Below are 27,006 nucleotides of genomic sequence, written 5' to 3'. Positions count from 1 at the left end.
ATGGTTTGCATTTTTATTACTTCAGAGAAAGATAACTACAGGACCCCACAAGTACACATTTCAACTAGCAGGGTCTATCATGAGAAAAGCCAGGAGGACTCTGGGGATGATATGTCTTATAAGAAGTATCAGTAAGGAGAAATTGCAAAGTTCAGAAAAGGTCTGATTTTGTAAGTATAAAGGTAATAACAAACTAAACACACGATAAACTTCAAAACACATTTCTGTTTTTAATTTAAAAAATAAATAATAGCAAATCTGACAAAATTCTACTTCGATGCACACATCCTAACTACTCATATTTGCAACTGAATTAGTTACAGAATTGTGGCAAAGGAATTTGTGACAAAATCTGTATAAGCAACTCACAAGATTCAACTCATGGATGAGTGTGGGCATGTGTACTGAAGAGAAGCTTTGGTTGGATCTGAAATCAGTCAGCCTGGAACCATTAAATGGATGAAAAAAATATTTTTCTTTTTTGTAGATTAGAATGAATGATTCAACTCAGCCTATCCCAACAGAAACTTACCTTTTCCAATTTAATTTCAAAAACAGACTTACAGCTGAATTAAAGTTTCCAGGAAAGTGATATCTGCCAATTTCCCAAATGATATGAGGGGAAGAAAGTGTGATTATTAAAATAAAGTATACAGTGGAGTGGACCAGGGTGTGAAGGCCGAAGATTACTGTGAAAATGACACTGTCTATACATTAGTATGGAGAATTATGGGAATTTACGTCAAGTTTTCAATGTCTGCTGCATTATCACAGGCAGACTCATGAACTTTAATGTACATACCTCTTTTGATCTTAACAGCCTGGTATGGCTGGGTCAAAGCACCAAGTTGGGATGAAAAATGCAGAGTCTAGTATTTGGATCTAAAAGCCTTTACAAAGAAATTTAATTTTCTTCAGACACTACTTTTTTATTCACTTAGAATGAAAGAATTTGGGGCCCAAAGAATTCTAAAGATCATGTGGCCTCGTATATATATTTTTTAGCAGATGAGGAAATTGAGGCTGGGGGAGGGACTGCAAACACAATCTTTATAGTCTTATGTTGATAGTGAGGTTTTTCTCCCTTTCATTACACCTGAGAAGTGTGAGAAAGCAGGCACAATTTTGAACAGCCTTGCGCTGGAAATAGTTCTCATGTTGTATCTGAGTTATGGTGACTCAGGTGTGGAACTATATGGAAATTCTTCCATCTGCACACCTAAGATTTGTGCATTTAGCTGTAGGTCAGTTCCATCTCATTTTTAAAGTAAGACATCACTCCCATGATCTGGGAGTGCTTGAGGGAACAAACTCATCCAGCTTGGTAAGAGTTAACAAAGGTTGATTATTATCACAAATCCTGATTTTTATACATTGTTTTATCTTATGGATTTCAATGTGGCTACAGCTTTTCATGGGTTTCCTTGGCAGGAGACCATGGCTACAATGCTGGAGAAAAGGGATTAAGGCCCAGCAGCCTTATTTAGGGTTTTGTTATCTAATATCTATTATCACTTATTTTCCAATCCTACCACACGCAGAGTCAACAGTCTTTGTATACTGGGGCTGTTTCCACTGCACAGGTTGAATTGCTTCATTCTCAGGGGCTAGTAACATATCTGATGTTCAGTAAGAACTTAGTATGTGTTGAGTGAAACAATTCTTTCAACAGAAAATAAAAAACAAAACACAAAAAACCTGGAAGCAAGACAAGTCACCAGTCAAGGAAGATAAAAATGATTAAATAACAACACACCAACCACAAACTAGAAACCGATATTCATAAGGTTGTGGCAACTTAACTTTGGGGCTAATTTTACTATGTTCCAATACTCTAGATTTTCAGCAAGGAAAATAAAAACCAGTTGTTTCTCTGTTTTTCCCCTGTTCCTCACCTCTTCTATATTTAATTTAATCATAAAGCATTTTTTTGACTTCAAGACAGACATGACTTTTTGTCAAATGTAACTCTTTCACACCCAATAGCTTCCCTAGGAAATGGACTTTCTGATGGCCTCTGTTGTCTACCCTACTACGCTACCTGAGGTCCTTTGTGTACAGGCAGGAGAAGGCTAGTATTTTCATTAAGGTGGTAAGGAAAATATGCTCAACTGAAAAACAGACAGTATCTGGCCACTGACGGATCATGTGGATACATGGTGATAGGTCCCCAGCCTCTGCTCAAAGACTCACTTCTCCTGTGGAAGCACAGCCTTGAGGTTTGGGGTTTCTTTCTGACTCAGATTCCCATCTTCCTATTTTAATGGCATCCTGAAAAGTAGAGTGAGGCATCCAAAGCCCTTCTGCCAGTCTGCGAGGTGACTTCTCCGAAGTTGCTCCAAGCTCCACGTGAGCCCCACATAATTATTCTGTTGCCTGTGTCCTTCCTCTGGAGACTTTGAGCTCTTTCCACTTATAACCCTCTTCAGTTCTTATTAATACTTTGACTCTGTCATAGGTAATTAAACAAAAGGCTCCAAAAGATGGCATCTTTTGGAGAAGGACTTTATGTGCAGAGCTAACCCGCACTCACATTGCAAATAGCCTTGAATCAACAAAGAAAAGAATATCACTAATGCTTGTACAGAATTCCAGATCCTGCTCAGGCCTCAAGGAGAAGAAAGGACCATCACTCCTTCATATATTCCACCTCATTTACACTTTATAACAATCCGTGTGGGAGGTATCATCCCCACTTTTGGAAGGTGAGAAAATGAAAGCTCAATTTCAAATACTTTGCAGGGGCCTGGAAAGTGAACAGATGCCATGACTGGGATATGATGAAACCGAAAGTCTTCAGGTCCAAAGCTTAGGCCTTTTCTATGTTATCACAGTGAAGGCTCCCATGGGTAGGGTAAAGAACAACCTTCTCCACAGTGCTTCTAGAACATGCATATGGATTTCTTGACTAGCACACTGCACATGTCTCAGAGGTTTTGCTTCCTCGATCCCTGTGATGAACCTGCATGTCTCTCCTACAAAGGGTAGTGGTGAACAAGGCACACAATCAAAGAGGCAAATGCAAATTCTCACAGTTGAACTTTCTTTCCCTGCTCTCTCCCCTCCTTGCAAGGTCGTGAGAGGGGCCCCAGGTGAGCTTCCCTCTATGTTGACCTGCGGGAGTCACAGTCGAAAGCTTTCTGCTTTGCCACAAATACCTCAGTAGTGCATAGAAATATCTGGGACATTTCAAATATTATTCCAATGAGGAGTAGATATTAGTCTGTCAGCGCTGTCTTGAGGATCTAAGTGTTATCTGGGTGTAGCCTGTAGCATGCTGGATTGTTAGTAAGCATCTGTAGTACATCTTTATGTGGGTAGCCTGTTTCCTCATCACAATGAGGAGGTGGTTTGGATGGCCTTTAAGGCTCTTCCAGCTTACAACGCTTGCATCTTCGTGTGGTTATCTGTGTGTGAAGTATTTGGTCATCTAAGTCACCCCATTTTTTCTTCTGAAAGGAGCACTGACATTAGTACCATCAGCAAGTAATTAAATCAGTTCCACCATGAAGAGGAATAAGTAAGACAAGGGAAATATTGCACTGTATTCTCCAAGGAAATATCAGGTAGCAGACGGGGACCACTGAGTTATCCACATTGGTTCTGGGAAAGAAGCTGTTGAACCCAGGCTCTTAAGTCCATTGCAGCCAGTGATTAGAGCGCAGAAGACGTAACAGGACAAAAACTGTGTGTGCAAAGGAAGCGTGTCAAAGGATCTGCAGTCTGAGGAGAGAATGCCATGCAAGGAGGATCATTAGTTGGGAGAACGGTGGCACTGCAGTGAGGGCAGTGGACCAGGAGGGGTGCTCTCCTGTGCCTCAAGTGGGTGGCGGTGGAGGATGCTAGCTAGAGCTCAGGGCTCACGTGTGAATCCTCATTTCTCAATGAGGAGACCCAATCACATCTGAAGGGAGCCAATCTGCGTTAAACATGTTGTGTTCTCTTCCTCACAGGAGACATGGTAGACATTAGAAAGACAGGATTATCTTGGCCACTAAAATGTACTTGGTATCCACCTCTTTCAAGATGCTAGATGGGACAGGTATGTCCCGGGGAGGAAAGCAGCTGTCTCAAGCACAGCTCTTCAGAAGCAAGGCAAGAAATCCCTCCAGGGAGTAGATGAGTGGAGCTGCTTCACTGCTTCAGGAGAATGGGTCCAGGCTTATTCAGCCCTGGTGTCTCTGCAGTAGATGCCGAAACTCAATGACGGTGAAAGAGAACTCTCCTTTGAAATGCACAGGATACGGCCAGTTCTGGAATCCCGAGTGGACTGGAGGGGATTGGCCTGGCCTCACACCTATCAGAGGGGAGTTTTGAAAGAACAAAACCAGCTGGACCTCATCCCAATCAGGAAAGGCAGTCGACATGGAGTTCATGAAATGAGGACACAGTCTCCCTGCGGCCCATTCCCAGGCAGCATCTGTCCAAAGGCACTCGGAGTCTCAGAGAGAGGGCAAGACGCTCACTGGGATCCAGGCTCAGAGGAAAGGATGCCAGATTTCCGAGCTTTTGGAGGGGGCGGGGGTGGCGCTTTGGCTTCTCTTCGGACAGGCAATGGGGGAGCGATCTGGAGGGCAGACACACAAAATTAGAAATGAGGCTTAGCTTTGTTCCCAATCCTGCCTTCTCCTCCCCATTGCCTGCATTGTGCTCTAATTCTGAAGTGATTTCAGTTTATCTATGCAGCCTTTGCAAGGTGCAAAGGCAAAGGCGACTGGTGTATTCTTGCTTGTTCCTCTTGAGCTAATCAGATACACACACGAAGTAACTGCTATATCCCTGGCACTTGTGTCCCTGGCACATATATTCAGAAGGCACTCAATAAATATTTGCTAAGTGAATAAGGAAACCTACCTGAGGCTTTTCCAGAATGATGGTTTCCTCACTTAGAAGAAGGAAACTCTTCAAATGTGAACAGAGACTTACTTTTAATGTCACCCACCTGTACCCAGGGTAAGGTGCAGACAATGGTTCTGCCTTCAATCTTATGAAAAGGTTTCAATAATGAACCAAGGATCAAACTGCAGTGATAAACTAAGTAAACTTGGGGCCAAAAAGACTGGAAAAAATGCAGTCTTCCTTGGAGTGGTGCTTCCCGACCTCAGCTGTCAGCTGTGGTTTGCCTACCTCTGCAGAATTCCTCTGGCTGCTCTCATAGGGCTTGCTTTTGGGGGGAGGTGGAGGCGGGACAGGAGCAGTCACTACCCCATCTGTCTGCAAAGACGGGGAGCCTGGGATACAAAGATGAGGGCAGAGAGAACAATTTGTTAAGGAATCTCATACAAATACTGCTTTGTATCAGCCTGAACCATCTAACATCTAATCCACACTGCTAACACCATATGAAGAAGAGCTCTCATCCCACATGACAGAAGTCACACCTTTCATTTTCCACAAGGCTAAACAAGCTTCGCAAGCAGTTCAGAGAGGAAAGTTCTGGTTTTTGTTTGGGGATTTTTTTTTTAACCATTAAGCTAAAGATGAGAACAGGTTTTAAAACTTACGATATTGCTCTATTCTCTGATATATTCCACTGTGCTTATGTAAATGTCCACTCCTCCAAGAAACCCTATCTGATATCCATGTTTCACCCATGAATGGCAGGAACCCAATTACTTGAACCATCACCACTGCCTCCCGGGGTCTGCACTGGCAGGAAGCTGCGAGTCAGGGATGAAAACCAAGCACTCTGATGTGGGACAAGGCATTCTGACCAGTGTCTTAACAGTGAGGCCAAATGCCTACCCTCAGAAAATTATAATAAGTAACAGCAGTCCAAGGTTCCTTGCCAAACTCTAGCTTAATTGCCTTACACTCACTACCACTGAATTGAACCACCCTTCTAGTCTCATTTTACATGGCTACTCTGAATAGAAATTGCTCAGTTTCAAAAAAAAAAAAAAAAACAAAAAAAAAAACCTCCATTCAGTAGCCAAAAGAACACTAGGGATCCAGGAACACTTACTTAGGGTCCTGGCAGCTTTCGGAGTGAGTGGAGGTGGGCTCAAGGGTGTTGACTGAGGAGGGGAAGAACCATGGAACGGTGTTAGCCGACTGTCCGTCAGCTGCAGACTCTTTGGCCTTTGTGCTTTCCTGGCTGGGCTCTAGTTCCAGGGGGAAAACAGAGAAAAAGGTTTCATGGTGAGGAAAGCTGAGTTCCAAAGGACTCTGAACAGTCCTGTTTGCATAGCAGAAATCTGTAAAAGGACATAAATCCGTTTGTTGTTTGGCATGTTGGAGATATTTGGTTTCTTCACTGTGGTGTTTTTTCTTGTTACACTATGGCTCTATATTAAGTGGACTGTCTGCTTTCAGTGGAGCCTTAGAGGCTTGAGATGAGTGTGGACTGAGAGCTGTGTTTGGTTCCTCAGGGTTGAGGGTGTGTCAAGGATGACACTCCCAGGTTAGGTGTGGTAAATCTCTCTTTCTTTTTTTGATTTAAAAGGGAAGTAATTCCGCACAGCTGAACGTAATTGGAGGTAGTTAGCAGGCAAATGATAAACAACAAACGCAAAAACCAAGCTAATAAGAACAAGGAAGACACTATGACACCCCCAAATGAAAAAGACACCCCAATTCAAGACTATGAAGATGATGAGATCGAAGAAATGCAAGAAGCGGATCTCAAAAAATTGATAAGAACATTAAGAAGTTCTCAAAAACAAATTCTTGAACTACAGAAATCCTTCATGGACAAGATAGAAAATCTCTCTCGTGAAAGTGAAATATTAAGGAGGAATCAAAATGAAATGAAACAACTAGTGGAACAAGAAACTCTGATAGTGACTAGAAATCATAATGAAATGAAGAGTTCAATAGATCAAATGACAAACACATTAGACAGCCTTAAAAACAGAATGGGCAAAGCAGAAGAGAGAATATCAGACTTAGAAGACAGAGAACAGGAAAGGAAACAGGCAAACCAAAGAAAAGAAGAAGAAATTAGAAATCTAAACAATATTGTCGGGAATCTACAGGATACTATTAAAAAACCCAACATTCGGGTTCTAGGAGTTCCTGAAGGCATGGAGAGGGAGAAAGGATTAGAAGGCATTTTCAGTGAGATACTAGCAGAAAATTTCCCAGGTTTGGAGAAGGACAGAGGCATCTTAGTACAGGAAGCTTATAGAACCCCTAATAAACATGACCAAAAGAGATCCTCACCACGACATGTTGTAATCAAACTCACCACAGTGAAACAGAAAGAAAAGATCCTAAAAGGTGCAAGAGAGAAACGTCAGATCACTCTTAGAGGATCTCCAATTAGACTCACAGCAGACTTCTCATCAGAAACCCTACAAGCTAGAAGGCAATGGCAAGACATAGCCCAGGTACTAAGAGAGAAAAACTGCCAGCCCAGAATAGTATATCCTGCAAAGCTCTCATTTGTGAATGAAGGTGAAATTAAGACTTTTCATAGCAAACAGAAACTGAAAGAATTTGTTGCCACTCATCCTGCCCTGCAAAAGATGCTTAAAGATGTGTTACACACAGAAACACAGAAACATGGTCACCAATATGAAAGAAGGTAAAGGAAGGAAACCTCACAGCAAAAGATCACAGGAAGCTCAACTTCTCTTTGACATAGAATTAAACTCTGATGCTCTGTTAAAGCAATGTGTTAAAGTAATCTATTATGTTCTCTTGATGTCTGTTAAATTCTAATTGTTCAAAAACAGCTGAATTTTTATTAAGAGCTATGGGTTATTTAAATATGTGCTTTTTTCAAAAATTTGAATAATCACCTTGTAACAATGATCAAATTTGGTCTATGTTATGTCATGATTTTAAGAAATCTTATTTCAACCAGATATTTTGGAGACATGATAGTTATCTTAATGAGAAAGCCCCAGAGGCTTAAAGGGTTAAATACTTGTAAAATCCTACAGGTGCTTTCAAAAATACTGTGAAGTAAGCAAGTGCCTCTTGTTGGTTGATGAGTTTATAATTTTAAATTGTCAGCAAGCGATCTAGGACTTGCTCCCTCATTTCTCTATTCTAAGCCCAACTTGTTCTTTCATTTCTCTATTCTCTTCAAGGTAGGAAACGAACTCTATTATGAAGGAATCTGTAGGATGCACAATTTAATCTTTAGACCTTATAAAAGAGATGGCTAACATTTTTCTGCAATAGCATAGCCAAAATAAGAACTCAAATAATAATCTCATAGCTAGATTCACTTCGCCATCAGCGAAGTATACAGTAAGTAGAAAAAAACCTCCCTTTCAGACCAAAGGGAAAGAAAGTTTTAAAGTGAGAATATAATTTTCCTCATGGGCATTGTCTACCTTAGAAAAACTACTACAGAACATGCCTGTGACTATAGACTTGTAGTTCAGGCCACCAAAGATTAGAGATGGGAAACGGGCACTCCCTTGACTTGCATCCTCTGGTCTGCTTTAACACAAACCAGGAGGAAAAGAAAGCTAGGCATCAGAAGCAATGGGTGGCAGGCCTATTAATGGCTGATCTGTACAGTGATCTGCCCTCAAGGAGACCCAACAGGCCAGTCCACTGCAGTGGCTTTCAATGTGGTAAGCCTGGGCTTCAGCAGAAGTCAGCTTGTGAAGAGCCCTGGCAGCTCTGCCAAGAGTTGGATCACTGGAAATGGACCTGCCCTGGAGTCGAAGGATGCCCAGGTCAGAGCCACAGATCTTATTGGCTCTAAGCTGAAAAGCCCTTCACTCAGCCCAACTTCCAAAGTGACCACTGCAGCTGAGGGGATGGTCAAGTAGGGTCAGCAACATTGCAGGCAGAACTGTAAATTTCTTGTTAGAGATGCCCCCTGCCTTTACCTGGCCAGCTCTCCTCCCAGGCCAGCCAAGTAATGAAAGTCAACAGAGTGCCTTCCCCTAGGAGGTTCACACCTCCCTTAGGATATACCCCATGTGAAGAGATAGATAGGTCTTGGCCTCTGAATTTACAAGGCCTGAAGCCCACCAGATTATTATCAAGCCCCTTCTATCAGGTTCTATTTGCCTCTCAATCAGAAAACTTCATTGTAGCTTAGACAGCACCTTTCTTAGCTCCTCTAATAATGACTCTGTCCTTTGTTCTAGGCCCTGTCTAGTGCACTTGGGCCTCATTCCTTTGTAATCATAACCTCTACCACCAATGGCTCTACTCCCAACATGTGTGTACTAATGGTCCTCTTCCCCACTTAATGCTGTATAATTGTTCAAACCTGGTAAATGCCACTCTTACGATCATTGGTTACTATCCTCACTCTGTCTTTTATGACCTTGTCTAAATATGATCAGAGTCGGCAAACTTGGAAGGCTTCCATAGCCTTGGCAACTCATGACGACAGCCTAGGATGGTTACTGGCGCCATAAACTAGAGTGTCAATTTGTTGGGTCAACAACAGGAGCCACTGTGCACTTGCTCCTCATGTGGGATCTCTGTCCTTAATGTGCTGTACATTGTGATTTAATGCTATAACTAGTACTCAAACAGTATGTTTCACTTTGTGTTTCTATGTGGGTGCAAACTGTTGAATTCTTTATACTAAATTGATCTTCTGTATATAAAGAGAATTGAAAATGAATCTTGATGCAAATGGAAGGGGAGAGGGAGCGGGAGAGGGGAGGGTTGCGGGTGGGAGGGAAGTTATGGTGGGGGGGGAAGCCATTGTAATCCATAAGCTGTACACTGGAAATTTATATTCATTAAATAAAAGTTAAAAAAAAAAAAAAAAAAAAGGACATAAATCCAGGAGTCACAGGTAGGCTTACCTCACTGCCACGCGCTAGGCACCAGGGCAGGGACACGAACTGGGAATCTCTGAACCACAGATTATTTTCTAGCTGGCCAGAGACTTAATTCCAACCACTGTTGGGCTGTGTCATTTATTTTGCCAGTGAACGAATGTGATTATCAGGGAAAGCTGGTTTTGCTACACATAACAACTTGATGTGGCTTAGGGAAGAAAAGGAGCTTTATTTTCAAGTTAAAAGGAACGACCGTGTTTGGACTGACTCATGGAACATGGTGGTGAGAACCACAACTCCCAGCGTCAACCCACATGTTATAAGCTCTCCTGCCAATATTGACTGGGGGACTCAACATTCTCAGGATGTGTTTTTCTTACCACAGTCTGTGATCTGACAGGAGCACAGGCTGCTGTGTCCCGAGACAAGCCACAGCCAGGATGCTCACGGGTGACTCACTACTATGGAGGGGATGCCGATGGAGCTGTGCCTGCAGACAGCGGGGGCTGGGGGAGGGGCCACAAACCCTTTCTTCTTACCAGCAGATCAGGTTCTGGAGCTTTCTCTGCAATGACCTGGGACTTGCTCAGACTCCAGTCTTTCCTCTTGAACTTGCTGATCCGGTTCTCACTGTCCTCTCTGAGGGACAAATCTTCAACTCTGGCACCTGAAGAGGCCCTGCGCTCCAAAAGTGGCTCCAGGACTGACCTATTAGCCAGAAACAAGGGCAAAAAGTCACAAAACTCTGATCCATCAATGGCCAAAATTCATTCCAAAATGACCAGGGGTTATGTCCCTTTAGCCTAACTCTGACCCATGACATCAGTCTCAAGTTCCAAATCTGAATTTTCAGTTGCCAACCAAACCACATTTCAAAAATATACAGAAATGAAACCATCAAATGACTGGAAAAAAGGATCAGTGAATATTTATCTGATCACAGGAAGAAAAGATCTTATTAAATAAACAGGCAAAGACAGACTCCACAAGTCAAAGATTAATAGGCCACTTTATATAGTGAGTAACAGTACACACTCTGGAGTTAGACAGCTGGCATTCAAATCCTACCTATATTTACTTGGTGGTTCATCTTGTACAAATAACCTTCTCATGTCTCAGTTTTTTAATATGTAAAATGGGGTTAACAATAATATCTAGTTCACTGGTTTGTTGCAAAATGCTTAGAACAGTGTTTCGTATCTGTAAGCATGTGTTAAAATCTGTTCATTACATTGACAGATTTCCAAGCACCATAGTGATCACTGATCTATTCAAGAATCACGATTAGATGTCGTACACAGAATTTGGGGAAGAGTTTGATGAGAAGCCACATATATGCAAAATATCTCCCCATAAATTACTTATTAATTCCAAATGGAAAAACAAGCAACACTGAGAAGAAAATGGGCAAACTCTTAACCAAGTAATCAACTCATGTGACAAACACGGAACCAATGGACAAAATGTACTTCTGAAGATGATGCCTAAAAAACAAACCTCACGCAAAAATGTACAACTGTGCTCATCTGCAGCTTAAGGAAAGGGCAGAGAAACCCAACTCAAGGGAGATTCTGTGAAATAACTGGCCCAGGATTCTCAGAAAGCTACAGGGTTCACTTGGAGTTGCTTCTTGGGATGCCTGTACCCCATACTGGAGTGCCTGGGCTCCAATCCCAGCTTCATTTCCGATTTCAGCTTCCTACTAATGCATATACTGTGAGGCAGCAGGTGATGCCTCAAGTGCTTGGGCCCCTTCTACTCATGGGGGAGACCTGGATTGCATTCCCAGCTTTTGGCTTCAGTCTGGCTCAGTCCTGGCATTTGGAAAATGAACCAGAGGATGTGGGATATCTTTCTGTTTTTTTGTCTCTCAAATAACAATGAAATTTATAAAGATTATGAAAGATAGGGCCAGTGCTGTGGCATAGTGGGTAAAACTGCTGCTGCAGTGCTGCCATCCCACATGGGTGCCAGTTCAAGTACTGGCTGCTCCTCTTCTGATCCAGCTCTCTGCTATGGCCTAGGAAAGCAGTGGGAGATGGTCCAAGTGCTTGGGCCCCTGCACCCAAGTGGGAGACCCAGAGGAAGCTCTTGGCTCCTGGCTTCGGATCAGCCCAGCTCTGGCCATTGCAGCCATTTGGGGAGTGAACCAGCGGATGGAAGACCTTTCTCTCTCCCTCTTCTGTCTGTGACTCTGCCTCTCAAATAAATAAATAAATAAATAAATCTTTTAAAAAATATGAAAGACAAAGGCTGTTCAAGATTCAAGAAGACTAGAGACCCAGCTAGATATAATATATGCTTCTGGTTGGATCCTGTACCAAACATTCCTATAAAAGACCCTGGAAACACTTTTTCATTTTTAAAAAATATTTATTTATTTAGTTGAAAGGCAGAGAGAAAGAGGAAGGGAAGGTGGGAGGGAGAGAAGGAGAAAGATCTGCTATCTCTTGATTCACTCCCAAATGACTGCAATGGCTGGGGCTGGGCAAAGCCAAACCCAGGACCTGGAACTCCATCTGGGTCTCTCATGTGGGTGGCAGAGGCCCAAGCACTCAGGCCATCTTCTGTTGCCTTCTCAGTTTAAATGCACTGAGCCACAACACTAGCCCCATTACAAACACTGGAATTAATTAGAATAGGCACTGCAGTTTAAAGTAGTTCATTAACATAACAGTTCCTGAAATTTTAACTATACTATAAGGGTACTTACATAAGATAAAATATTGTTCTTACAGCATGATATGCATACCCTAGTGGAGTGGGGGGGGGGGGAGGTTGGGAAGTGGGGTATGGAGGGAGCAGTATTGCTTATATCTGCTAAATTAGCATTTAACCACCCAGGTCTGATTAAATCAGATTTTGCTCTATGAGAACAAAAGCTTGGAGGGATGCGAATGGCATTATGGCTCAGCAGGTTAAGTTACTGTGTGGGATGCTGGCAACACACACTAGAGTTCCAGTTGGAGTCCTGGCTGCTCTGCTTTTAATTCAGCTCCCTGCTAATGTGCCTGGGAAAGCAGCAGAGGATGACCTGAGTGCTTGGACTCCTACCATCCATATGGGACACCTGGATGGAGCTCCTGGCTCCTAGCTTCAGCCTGGCCTAGCCCTGGCCATGGAGACCATTTGGGGAATGAACCAGAGGATGGAAAATATCTCTCTCCTTCTTTCTCTCTCTTTCCTCTCTTTCTGACCCTCTACTTTTTAAAAGAATACATAAAAGAAAAAAGCTTGGAGAGGTAAATAGATGAAGGACAGAGGAGTTTTAGGCAGAGAAACTATTCTATATGATAGAGATGTGCCACTGTATGATTAAAAAAAACCTCACAGAATGTACATCAAGAGTGAACCTGAATGTCAGTTAGGGACCTTGGGTGATAATGATGTGTCGATGTAGGTTCACTGATTGCAGCAAACGAACCACTCTAGTGTGGGATGCTGAGTGGCGGGAGCTGGGTATGTGGGGTAGAGAGCAAGGTACTATGTGAACTTTCTGTACATTGTGTTCAATTTTTCTCTGAATATAAAGTTGCTCTAAAAAATTAAGTCTAAAAACAAATAAAAAGCTAAAGTAACCAACAGTTCTCATTATTTAAGAAGAATTAAAATTTTCTGTTCATCAGAAAGCATGAGTAGTAAACTTAAAATATTGTACATATTTTAGATGGAGGCAAATACCTTAAACATGGAAGGAATTGTAAATTGTACAGGTTAATAAAAAGAGCAGTCCTGGCCGGCGCCGTGGCTCACTTGGCTAATCCTCTGCCTGAGGTGCCGGCACCCTGGTTCTAGTCCAGGTTGGGGCGCCGGATTCTGTCCCGGTTGCTCCTCTTCCAGTCCAGCTCCCTGCTGGGGCCCGGGAGGGCAGCAGAGGATGGCCCAAGTGCTTGGGTCCCTGTACCCACATGGGAGACCAGGAGGAAGTACCTGGCTCCTGGCTTCGGATTGGTGCAGCGCTGGCCGTGGTGGCCATTAGGAGAGTGAACCAATGGAAGGGAAGACCTTTCTCTCTGTCTCTCTCTCACTGTCTATAACTCTACCAAAAAAAAAAAAAAAAAAAAGAGTGGTCCAATTTAGAAATATTGGTGAATGATATAAACAGGTACTTGATGGAAAACAAAAGTTCACTGCTTAAAAATGCTTAGTTTCATTGGTTATTAAATACAGAAAAATTGAAACAAGATGCTTGAAGGGGAGTAAGTAGGCAAAGACAATTTTATAATTTATTATGGAAATTTTAAAGTATACAGAAATAGGAAGCTACATATACATCACTTAGCTGATAATCACAATTGCAATTCATGGCCAATCTTGTTCCTCCTGTATACTTTATTATATCAATAATTATCTATACTCTATTATACATAATTATCATTTTGTGTGTGTATGTGTGCTGAGAATACTTAAGCTCTCCTCTCAGTAAATTTCAAGTACGCATTATAGTATTTTCTAAGTTATCATTTTCATTTTATTTGAAACGGGTGGGTTGAGACAGAGAGAGAGATCTTCTATCTACAGGTTCACTTCCCAAATGCCTGTAACACCCAGGGCTGGGCCAGCTTAAAGTGAGGAGCCAAAAGCTCCATCTGGGTCCTACCTAGGTGGCAGGGACCCACTACTTGAGCCATCATCTTCATTCTCAGGGTGTGTATTGGCAGGAACCTGGATCAGAAATGGAGGAATCAAGACTGAAAGCAGGTACTCGACATGGGATGCAGGCACCCAAATACAGTCTTGACTGCTGTGCCACATGCCTGCCCGTACACCCCACTGTTATTAACAACAGTCGTTATGCTGTACATTAGATTCCTGGAAGTATTCATCACGTAACTCAAAGGCTGGACTTTTTTGACCAACATCATTTATTTTTGTCTAAAAAATGTTTTGAGGTCCCTACTTTGCTGGTGCTCTAAGCATGGACTGATTTGACTTGCTAAGTTTGGCAGAGCAGTTAAGACGCTGGATGGGAAGCCCACGTTCAAATCCAGAGTGCCTGGATTTATGTCCCAGCTCTGCTCCTGACTCCAGCTTCCAGTTAATGCATTCCTTGGGAAACAGCATCTGACAGCTCAAGTACTTGGGTCCCTGCAACCCAGTGTAGAAGATCTAGATTGAGTTCCTAAATCCTGGTGTTGGCTTTGCCCCGCACTGTTATTGTAAACATTTGAGGAGTAAACCAGCAGACGGAAGCTCTCTGTTAGTCTTTCTGCCTCTTAAAAAAAATTTAAAACGAGTTTTTTGTTTTTAAGTAATACATATTTTCTCCATTTTTAAAGAAGATTTATTTATTCGAAAGGCAGAGTTTCAGAGAGAGAGGGAGAGACAGAGAAGGAGCTCTTCCATCCACTGGTTCATTCCCCAAATAGCCACAATGGCTGGGAAAAAGGCCAGGCTGAAGCCAGCAGTCAGGAACTTCATCTGGGTCTCCCATATGCGTGGAAGGGGCCCAAACACTTGGGCCATCTTCTGTCGCCCTTTCAGGCCCACTAGCAGGGGTCCGGATCGGAAGAGGAGCTCCTGTGGAATACTAGCACCACGGAATGTGGCTTAACCCGCTGTGCCACAATGCTGGCCCCTATAATGAACTTGTTGATTAATAGTTTAGAAATGACTCAGCGGCCGGCGCCATGGCTCACTAGGCTAATCCTCCACCTGCTGCGCTGGCACCCCGGGTTCTAGTCCCGGTCGGGGTGCTGGATTCTGTCCCGGTTGCTCCTCTTCCAGGCCAGCTCTCTGCTGTGGCCCGGGAGGGCAGTGGAGGATGGCCCAGGTCCTTGGGCCCTGCACCCGCATGGGAGACCAGGAGGAAGCACCTGGCTCCTGGCTTCTGCTAAGTGTGGCACGCTGGCCTCAACGCGCCGGCCGTAGTGGCCACTTGGGGGGTGAACCAACGGAAAAAGGAAGACCTTTCTCTCTGTCTCTCACTGTCTAACTCTGCCTGTCAAAAAAATTAAAAAATTAAAAAAAAGAGAAATGACTCAGCTTGAATATCTTCCAGTTAGGTGGAAAATTAAATATTGCACATTTATATGATATAAAGTATATTCCCATTAAAAACTTATAATAAAAGAATATATAGCAATATGGAAAATACTTAAAATAAAAAGACAAGGAGGAAAAGTATGAAACTATCTATGATATAATTGGAATAATTTAAGGATATCTATACTAATGGAAAAGGGTAAAAAAAAAGAGTATATAAGTAATTTAGGAAATAATTAATATTTGGTATCCAGGTAATTTGGGCAGGTAGTTTCTATCATATTATTATTAAAATAAGGGATTAACTAAATGATAATGTGTTTTTTCTCTGAGTGATGTTATGAATTGTTTTTATTTCATAAGTTACTAATACTTTACTTTCTACGTGTATATATATTAATTTTATAATTAGTAAAGAATTATTTAAAAATAATAACTTTAGGGGCCTGTGCTGTGGCACAGTGGGTTAACTCCCTGGCCTGAAGCGCCGGCATCCCATATGGGCGCTGGTTCTAGTCCCGGCTGCTCCTCTTCCAATCCAGCTCTCTGCTGTGGCCTGGGAAAGCAGAAGAAGATGTCCCAAGTCCTTGGGCCCCTGCGCCTGTGTGGGAGACCTGGAAGAAGCTCCTGACTCCTGGCTTCGCAATGGCTCCAGCCGTTGCGGCCATCTGGGGAGTGAACCATCGGATGGAAGACCTCTCTCTCTCTGCCTCTCCTCTCTCTGTGTAACAGTGACTTTCAAATAAATAAATAAGTCTTAAAAAAGATTAATAAAAATAAAAATAATAGCTTTAGGCAGAAAGAACACAGCTATAAATTAACTGCTCTCAAATATTTTAAATTTGAACACAAGGAAAATTCTTCTATGTTTTTGGCAAGGTCGACTGAACAATAAAAAGCAATCAATCTTCCCAAACTTGGTCTATAAATTTAGCATAAACCCAATAAAAAGAGCAATAGAATTTTGGAAAAGTTAATCCAAAACTGAGCAATGAGTTAAACTAGCCAGATGAATTCTGAAATGTAATATGAGAAATTGAAAAGATTTTAAATCTAGCAATTAAAGCTGCATAGCGCTGGTGTATGAATAGACAGGTAGATCAAAAAAAAAAAAAAAAGGAGAAAGAGTCCATAGACATTAAAAAATACAGAAATTTTATTTTTGACAAAATTCATATTTTATTTTAGTATAGAAAAGATGATTTTCTCACTAAATATTACAAGGAGAACTGGATAGCCATTTAGGAAAAAGAAAAAAAGAGCTGGCTATATGTTTATATTAGAATGAATTCCAAGAACAACAGATATAATTATGAACAGTGAAATTCTGGAAGTCAAAGAATAAACACTAGTACTCTGTGTTTGTAGCTTCAGAGTGGGAAAGGACTTTAAGTGTGACATCAAATTTAGAGGGTATAAAATATTTATTTATGTGATTACAAAAAAATCAGCACAACTCAATACAAAAAAAGTAGAAGCCAAAAATTAGTAGTTGAAAGACAAAGAGGAAACTGGGGGAAAATATTGCAACTCATTTTACAAAGGCCTGACAGCTCTATAGGAAAATGTACACAAAATATTTGACTGTAGCACACATAGAAATGAAAATGTGAACAGCTTCAACACAAAGGAAAGAGATGCTCAACTTCACATAAAACAAAAAAGGAAAATAAAACAAAATAAAAAAATCTATGCAAGAAAACATTTGCCACCTATCAGAATGGCAAAAATTAAAACTGGCTACGTAGTTTGGTGGCAAGGCTGTGGGTAACTGGAGACTCTTCCATGTTGCTGCAAGCAATGTAAATGTGTCGTCTCTGCATGCTGGTCTAGGATTCATTTTTCAGAACTGCACATAGGTATCCTTCACAGGGAATTATCACTTATTGCATTTTCCTTACACTGACAGCGCTGTATATGCACAAAACTCACTTTAAGGTCATTCACTGCCATTCTGCAGTGGCACAAAAGACTGAAGCCAATTAACTGTTCCTAAGTGAGCCCTGGTGTATCAAGACAGAGACATATGCTGAGCTGCCCATGGCTAAAGAAAGCATAAGAGGAAGCTCTTTATGTGCCAAAACAGAATGATTCTGAAGATACAGTAAGTTACCAATGCAAAACTAAGAGATTGGCATCGTGCATACAAAAAGGCATGGAGAAGAATGTGTATTTTGGTGTCACTTGTGTGCCTGCAGGAGCTGCCAGAGGGTACTGAGAACCAGAAGGTTCCATCAGTTGTCACTGGGGAGAGGTACGGGTGACTGGGAGATAGGGACTGAAGAGCGATTCTTCATGATACATCCTCTTCTATCCTAGGAATTCCCTAGCATGTGATGATATTGGTTATTAATAAGGTAAACAGAAACATTTATAAAAACTGAGATGATGAAAAAACTAGGCAGTGACCACAAAGTAGTAGTTTGTAATAAGAAAGGGAATACTGTCTTTTTTGTGTTTTACGTTTTTATTTTTCGCAGTTGTTATTATCACTATGTCAATTAAGATATTCTGCATAAGGAAGAAAACATGACCCAAAAGTTAATAACCCACATAATCTGAATTGTTTATCTCACAGGCGTGATGCATGTATGCCGATCAAGTCTAACTTTGAGGATTAAAGGCAGGTATTAGTAAGGTGTTCTTCCACCCTTCCCGGAGAATAAAGATCTTACCCATCAGACCCTGGTCTGGAAGAAGCATTATCAGATGAGTTTGAAGAGGTTGAAATCACAGAGGAAGCCACTGAGGTGATGGACAACCTCCGCAGGGTGGAAGACATGATGTAGGGGAGCACAATGGACCCCGTGCGGCTCTGCTTCCGCTCGGTCAAGTTAGGAGGCTGAAAAACACACAAAGTCCCATGGTTAACTGGTCTGGAATTCAGCCTACACGAATCAGCACAGCCACCCTGTATGTGGCTAACTCCTGCCTATATGGAGTGGCTAGTACCTTGTTCTGACCGGTTGGCACCTGTGCTGCCCCAGTTGTTAAGTTCTTCAAATACACCCATGTGCCATACAATGACATTTAGGTCAGAGAGTGGTTCTGTAAGATTTTAATATGGCTGAAAATTTCCAATTGCCTAGAGACAGGTGACACTGTGACGTCATAGTACAGCATGCTGCTGAGGTGAACAAATCTACTGTACTTGCCAGTTGTATAAAAGTATGACACATACAGTATATACAGTACACAGTGCTTAAACAAAGCCTGTTGTAAATTAGCATGCCATGGTGTGTGAGAAGAACGCAGTATGGCAGGTGTTCACCCCACAAATATGTTTACCCATCATGTGTTTGCCAGGTCTCCTGACTGCACTAGAGATTATGTTGAGTGACTGATCTATACCATCTAGCTTTGTGTGAGTACCCACTGTGATATTTGCACTGTGTTGAAACTGCCTAAAAACGTATTTCTCAGAACATGTCCCCACTGTTAAATGACACATGTCTGTACTTACATTCTTAATTATAGGCACAAGTCAAACCTTGTGGCTAAGGTTAGGAGAAATTCATAATTTTCTGCCAGATATTGGAGGAAAAACTAAGATTTTTATGCCTTATCCACCAATAAGAAAGCAAGACCTTCTGCTTTTCCAGTTTAGCTACCTCCAACGTTTTAAAAAATGGAATATTGCCCTAAGAGAAAAACAGACCTGAGGTTCAACTGGTTGAGTCTTAAGAAATATAGGAAACTGATCTACATTTACATGAACTGTCATCAGTAGGATTTCCCCCCATATGTCACCAGATTAAATTTACTTGCTAATACTAGCCTGGTTCTAATAATGACCAAGCTCAGTAAGTCAAAGGCAGGAATTTGTGTGCAAAAGACAAATGTTTCCAAAACAAAACTATCAACTAGAAGCAGGTAAGGAGGTAAATTCTTAGGAAGAAGCCAAGACAACACTTTGATGGCTAAAAAGAAGGTCAAAAAGATACTCGGGGGGGGGGGGGGGTAGGTATTTGATCTGTCAGTTAAGATACCACATACTGGTAACAGAGTGCCTGGCTTCAATGTGTGGCTCCTGATCCTGATTCCAATTTCTGCTAATGTTGTACCCAGGGAGCAGCAGTGATGGTTCAGTAGTAGGGTCCCTGCCACCCCTTTAGTAGACCTGAACTGAACTGCCAGCTCTCAGCTTCAGCTTGGTGGAGTCCCAGCCTTGCAGGCATTTGGAGAATGAACCAGTGAATGGGAGCATTCTCTTTCTATGCTTCTCAAATTAAAAAATAAAATTAAAAAGATACTCTGGAAAAAATTGTATTGGAGGTAGATATATGGGAATAAGTGAACATGAAAAGAAATGCAGAGCTTTGATTTAAGGGAAGAATTTGAAAACCAGGAGTTCAAGAATAAGTGTTAGAGCAAGAAAAAAAGTACAGATATATGAAGCTGGAAGTAATCACGCAATCAACTGTTGGAACAAAAACATTAGCACTTCTCAGAAGCAAAAAGAAATTGAGAACCATGAGAAATGTGTTACACTGTCAAAAAATAATGAAATCATCTACTTGCTTTGTAACCTGTAATTCCCAATTCTTTCTCCCTTTCAAAGGTATGAAGATTGTCAACTTTTCATCAAAATAGATAATAATGCTGTGGAAAACTGTTAATACTAAGGCTAGACAGAATAGGAACAGCCAGTGGCTGGCTTTATTAAAGCCTCCACTTTCTAGAACAGTGATTCTCAAATGTTGTATCCACACCATCACCTGATCTTTTGTTAGAAAAGTAAACCCCGGGGGCTGGCATTGTGGCATAGCGGGTTAAAGTCCCAGCCTGCAGCATTGGCATCCCATATGGACACTGGTTTGAGTCCATGCTGCTCCTTTTCTGATCCAGCTCTTTGCTATGGCCTGGGAAAGCAGCAGAAAATGACCCAAGTCCTTGGGCCCCTGCACCCATAGACCCAGAAGCTCCTGGCTCCTGGCTTCGGATCAGCTTGGCTCTGGCCGTTGTGGCCATTTGGGGAATGAACCAGCGGATAGAAGACCTCTTTCTCTAACTCTTTCAAATAAGTAGAATAAATGTTAGAAAAGAAAAGAAAAGTAATCCCTGGGTCCCAACCCAGCTCTCAGTAAGAAATTCTGGGTAGATGGCCCAGTAAGCTGTTCCACAGTCCTCCAGGTGTTCTGAGGACTCAGGTTTGAGAACCTCTATCCCTCTAGTGCAAGGGTGGTTCAAGGCCACCAAAGAGCAGAACATGCTCCTTCACACCTGCTCCCAATTTTTTCACACCATACCTACATATTATGAATCATTTGACCTATGAAAAACTGACCAAAGTGCTAAAAAGTGAATGAGGCTAGGAAAAGCTTGACAGTTAGGCAGACAAAGCCTACCAGCGTTATAACTCCGTAGAGCTTTTCCACTTTCTCCTTGAGTTCCCGGAAACAAGAAGACAACCGATCATGCAGTGGTTTGAGCTGCTCGGTCAACTTCTCCCCATGGATGCGGATCCCTTCTGTCAGTAGAGGCATCTGGAGAGAAGACACACAGATTAGGAAGACAGAGGATTCCATCTGGAGGCTGGGTAGGGGAGGCGATGCACAGGTAAACAGGTAGTCACAGCACTGATGAAGGAGAATGCACTTCTCTGTGCTGGGCTCGGGAACTGGATTTACTTTTGTCAATGAAGCAGAGAAACCCACACAACAAAGACACAAGAAGGCCCTATAGTGGGAACGGGCTGGTGGACAAGGCAAATCCAGCTCATCCTAGGATTGTGTTCATGGATGTGCAACTAACACGCTTAAGCCTTTGACTGACTTCATGGCTGCATTTTCTGTCCTCTGGAGTGATGAGAGGAAAAAATGAGGCTATCATCTCTCAGCTGGAAGCACAGGACAGAAAACCAATTTATGGATGTTAATTTCATTTCTAAGAAAGTCCTTATCAACACAAAATTTAACTGAATGTCATTCCTAAGTTGTTTTGCCAAACAAATGCATAGAAAAGCTGTCATTCCATAAGGTTAATAAAAAGTAATGGTGAGGTGGGCATTGGGGTACAGCAGGTTAAGTTGTCACCTGGGAAGCCTATATCCCATACCAGGGTGCCAGCTGGAGTCCTGGCTACTCCAGTTCTGATCCAGCTCCTTGCTAATTTGCCTGGAAAAGCAGCAGATATGGCCCAAGTACATGGGTCCCTGACACCCACGTATGAGAACTGGATGGAGTTCCTGGTCCTAGCTTCAATCTGGCCCAGCCTCTGCTGCTATGGTCATTTGGGGAGTGAACCAGCAGATGGAAGACCTTTCCCTCTCTCTGTCACTCTACTTTTCCAATAAATAAATCTAAAAAAAAAAAAAAAAAAAGGTAAACCTGCCAGGTGAAACTGTAACCTAATGGTTAAAATGCCAAGTTGGAAATTCACATTCCTGTGTCAGAGTGCCTGGGGTCCACACCTGGCTCTGCTCCTGACTCTAGTTTCCTGCCAATGCAGACTTCTGAATGCAGCAACAATGGCACAAGGAATTGAACCGCTGCCACCCCTGTGGGATACCTGGACTGAGTTCCTGGTTCTAAGGTTTAGCCCCAGCTGGACGCTGTTTCAGGCATATGGGGAGTAACCAGTAGATGGGACAGACCTGTCTGGCTGTCTCTCTCTCTTTCCCCACTACTCCCTTTGTCTCTACATATAATTTTTAAGAAGTCATTAATAATCACTTTTTTTTTTTTAAAAAAAAAAAGAGCCATCCTGAAAGTGGGCCTGTAGACTTAAGCCCCCAGGAATCTCCTGCAGCACACACTGTGCAGTGGGAAGCTATCCGGTCTCATACTCTGCCTGCTGCATACCTGTATTGCTATCAGCCGCTTCAGCAACTCAATCTTCTCTTGGTCTTCAGGATGCTCCTGAGAGTATTTTTCTGTAAAAAATGCCTAAAAGAAGCGGACATGCAATTAGTAGTTAGAGCACATTCTTACCTGTGCATGTGACTCTAAAGGAGGGCGAAAGCCTGGAGAGAGGAAAAATGTCTTCTCCTCGGATACATCAGCAAGGCCCAGAATTCACTTCTTCCCTACGATAGTCCTACCCCATCGTGGACGACTTTAAAAAGTACGTGGCATTCTGTGTTCTTTCTAGGATCAGGCATGAAAATTTCTTGCAGAAGTACATTCTCAATAATTACCACACACACACACACACACACACACGATAATCATTATCAGCAATGTAAAATGTCATTCATTACACTAACTTTCCCAAAAAATGAAGAAAAGGCTAACTGACAGTATCTATATGTTAATAATTAAATCAGTGGCTTGTGTTTAGCTTCCTGGTTAAGATGCCTGTGTCCTATACAGGAGTACCTGGGTTCAATACCAGCTCCTGACTCCAGCTTCCTGCTGATAAGCTGTGATGGGTTCCTCAAGTAATGGGTTCCTGCCATGCACACAGGAGACCTGGATTGAGTATACAGATCTAGCTCTGGTCCAGTTTATCCCTGACTAATGTGGGCATCTAGAGAGAGAACCAGTGGATGGGGGTTTTGCCTCTCTCAAGTAAATAAAATTATAAAAAGAAAGGGCGCAAAGTTAACAGGCAAGAGATATGGCTGACAGTTTTTCTGCTGTTCCACATAATATACTTGTACCATATTTCATTCCTCATATGAGGTACAGACTACTATCTGCACATTCTTATTAATCACCTATCCAAAAGGTGATTTTGAAAATAAAATGACATGGATATGAGGGTATTTTGAAAATATTAAGTGCTAGTTCCCTTTATTATATATATTCTATTCATCAACAAACATTAATGTCCCCCAGTTAAGTCTCTGTAATAACTAATAATCATGCTTTAATAATTTATTATGAAATATTATTTAATATAATAAATGTTAAATTTATTAATTAATAATAAATACAACACAAACTTAAATTTCAAACACAGGCTTCACATAGGAGTTAAGTTTTAAAGACAGAATTCATTAGGAAAAAAATGGAAATATTCAGCCAACATTTCCCAGAGTCCAAAGTAGGAGTTCACGTTATCTTCCTGGACTTTAACCTTCATTTATTTTTCGGAAATAACCTTGAGATTTTATTGTCTTCATAATAAAACAATAGATGACGTACAGGACTGGATCATTTGTTTCTTTATTATATCTCCTCCTAGTTGAAAATTCTTATATCTCTTGGGAGCCAACAGACTCTGAGCTCTATAGCTTTGGCACAGCCTGCTTTGCAGTTTTAGCCACTTTCTGGAAAATCAACATAGCCTGCCTGCTTCCTGTCCTAACGCTGTGTTTCCCGGGGCATAGAGAGGACCCTGTCCTTTCTACAATGTCACTGGGTAGGCTTCGCCATACTTTCTACAGAAAGTCTGGAAGGCTCTAGGGTATTGGGGGCATTCGCCATGTGTGGGAGAGCACAACTGGCCCAGAAAGCTACCTCAGTTCTGATAGGGCTTTCGCAGATCAACCTTCACAGTTTCCTGTCACCTTTCTCCTCTATTGCTATGAAGGCCAAAATCCCAGCACACAAAAACCACGGACTCTTGCAACTATATATATATATATAATAATATATATATATAATATATTTATATATTTATAAAAGTGAACCAGCCCATTGTTTAAGGCAAACAGAACACAAGTATAGCAATCTATGGATTAGGGGCATTCTGTAAAAACTAATACTTGGAGAAATTACAAGAAAATCACTACCAGAGAGCACATATGAAAAAGCATTCACTGAAAGCATTATGGTAGTATGAAAGTACGACATTTGGATCCTATTTTTGTATTGACTTCCAGTTAATAACGTAAGTTACTATTGAACACTAATGTGAGGAAACAGCATTTATCTCTGGCGCTGCATCTTTCTCAGCTGCCACAGAGTAGGACAAAGAAGGAGGAAAGGTCTGAGGAGAAACGAGGGAAGAAGAGACTGACGATGCAGCTATGACCAGAGCACTGGTGGCAGTGCCCCTGAGTCAGGCTTGAATCGTCTGTTCCTCTCCAAGCAGGCAGAAGGAGGTAAGAAGAAAGACAACACTGATGAAGCCTTGACCATATGCCAACCACCATCTCACATACACGGTGTTCCTCCTTAATCCTCAGGTTGATTCCAAGAGTTAGGTATTTTCCTCACTTTACAGATAACTGGAGCTCAAGGAGGTAAAGGCATGGTGCCCAAGAGTACACAGGGCAAGTGGGAAGTCAGGACTGCAAAGCCCCTGCTCATGATGGGGCAGGGCACACAGATGGAGATGACAGCACCAGCCTGCTGAACACCACTCTTCCCATCCAGCTTCTTTCTTTCCTCCCACTTTTCAGGCTATGCCACAAGGGTTTCCTTGCCAAATATTTATTCATATTCAAGAAGAGGATTCTGAACATTCTTGGCCATGAAAATGTGCCCTAACAATGAAGAATCCAGCCTCTAATAATTTTTTTAATATATCCTGAAACATGGCCTCCATTCTAAATGGTGCTGCATTCAAACCCTAAGCAGTGGGTTAAAGTATGGTGAGTAGTTCTTTCCTGCTTTTTCACAGAATAACAGATTAACACTTAGTCTAACTGATTTAAACACAAAGCTAGAGCCATATTTTGTTCATAGACCTAAGGCACATCAGGTCAGGGTGGGGTTCCCAGAAGCTAATTCTATAGAGAGTCTGCCTTTCGCACAGAAGCAGCTCCACTGCCACAGCATGCGGGGTTCTGGCGTCCAGCCCAGATGTGAGGGGGCACGGCAGAGAGGACAACAGTGCAGGGATCACAAGTATATGGGGCTGATGTTCTTTAGCCAGGCTTTACTAGGCAGTGGCCTACTCCTGGCTCAGTTGCTAATGGTCTCTAGGAGGCCTGAGGTCTTGGACAAACTTCATTCATTTCCTTCACTCATTCACTAAGAGGGGAGAGTCAAAACCTCCCAGAAAGGTAGGAAATGAATTCACCAGCTGTTCTGTGGCACAGAGAACTCTGGACTCCTGTGGTGTTCTGGGGCCCAGCGTACCTTTTCATAGTTGGAGTATCCCCCCATGACAGCTGGGTCCACGATGCCACTGAGCAGCATGGAGAGGGGGTGCACAGATAGCGACCGGTCCCAGGCATGCTGCTGAACACAGTTGCTGATCCTCTCGTTGGTCAGCTCCATGGTTTCTATGGCGTTTTCCAGGGGGCTGATTTCTTCCTGAGTGACAGAGGACATGGGAGAAGGACACCGTGTGAGCTCTGCGGTGAAGATGGAAGAATGTTTAACTATATCTCCCACAACAGCTATAAAATATCCGCAAATAGAAGAGTGAAGTTTTGATTGTCAATGCTATGTTTACCAGGGCAACACATTTTTGGTGTTGATCTGATGCAAAATAAGCTATTGAAAATCTCCTTAATAGGGGTGGGGAACCTTTTTTCTACCAAGGGCCATTTGGATGTTTAAAACATCATTTGCAGGCCGGCACCACAGCTCAACAGGCTAATCCTCTGTCTGCGGCACCAGCACACCGGGTTCTAGTCCCGGTTGGGGCACCGGATTTTGTCCTGGTCGCTCTTCTTCCTGTCCAGCTCTCTGCTGTGGCCTGGGAGTACAGTGGAGGATGGCCCAAGTGCTTGGGCCCTGCACCCGCATGGGAGACCAGGAGAAGCATCTGGCTCCTGGTTTTGGATCAGCGCAGTGCGCCGGCTGCAGTGGCCATTGAGGGGTGAACCAACGGAGAGGAAGACCTTTCTCTCTGTCTCTCTGTTTACTCTGTCAAAAAAAAAAATCATTTGCAGAATAAACACAATTTTCAACTTAAACATTAGCCTGCTTTAGATTTGTTAATTTTGAGTTCGGCCTATAGTTGCCTTGGCAAGGCCAGATCAAATGATTTAGCAGGCCTGATACAGCCCGTGGACTGGACATTCCCCATGCCAAATGATGACTTAAAAAATCAGAATTATGTTCATGATTAATCCTGTGACAAGTGCCTACAGAGAATTTGAGAAAAAAAATAATGGGAGTCGCAGCAAGGACTATTTCTGAGACAGAGCTTTCTCGGAGATCTTTGAAAAGATCAGTGATGATAGAATAGCAGGATATAGGTTCTGAGACATTTCTGTACCACCAAAAATGCCCACTGGCAAAATGTCGGATGCCCCCTCTCTGAGAAAAAGGCAAGTGACCCAGGAAACCATATGTTTATGCCACATGTAAGAATTCTGGATGAAAATGACGTAAGATGTGACATGAATTCAGAGGGAGTACCTCCTATGGAAATGTGTTTGAAATCAAGTTTCAAGGAAAACCAGTCCCTGCTGTGGTGTATCAGGTAAAGCCACCGCCTTCAGTGCCGGCATCTCATATGGGCG

General features: G+C 42.3%; 1 protein-coding gene across 1 annotated transcript in view; it reads right to left on the bottom strand.

Moving 5' to 3' along the window:
- Positions 1-212: 212 nt before the first annotated feature.
- Positions 213-27,006, bottom strand: part of DOCK5 (dedicator of cytokinesis 5) — a 233,930-nt gene continuing 207,136 nt past the window's right edge. The window contains exons 45-52 of the mRNA XM_062213659.1: positions 25,670-25,846; positions 22,499-22,582; positions 21,044-21,181; positions 18,371-18,537; positions 10,250-10,418; positions 5,966-6,104; positions 5,128-5,231; positions 213-4,567 (exon numbers count right to left, since the gene is read on the bottom strand). Of these exons, the coding sequence (XP_062069643.1) occupies positions 4,463-4,567; positions 5,128-5,231; positions 5,966-6,104; positions 10,250-10,418; positions 18,371-18,537; positions 21,044-21,181; positions 22,499-22,582; positions 25,670-25,846 (1,083 nt within the window). The 3' untranslated portion in view covers positions 213-4,462. The remainder of the gene's footprint in view (positions 4,568-5,127; positions 5,232-5,965; positions 6,105-10,249; positions 10,419-18,370; positions 18,538-21,043; positions 21,182-22,498; positions 22,583-25,669; positions 25,847-27,006) is intronic.

This window comes from Lepus europaeus, chromosome 16 (assembly GCF_033115175.1).
Source record: "Lepus europaeus isolate LE1 chromosome 16, mLepTim1.pri, whole genome shotgun sequence".
In the NCBI taxonomy this organism is placed as follows: domain Eukaryota; kingdom Metazoa; phylum Chordata; class Mammalia; order Lagomorpha; family Leporidae; genus Lepus; species Lepus europaeus.
This window is presented reverse-complemented; position numbering and strand designations above follow the sequence as displayed.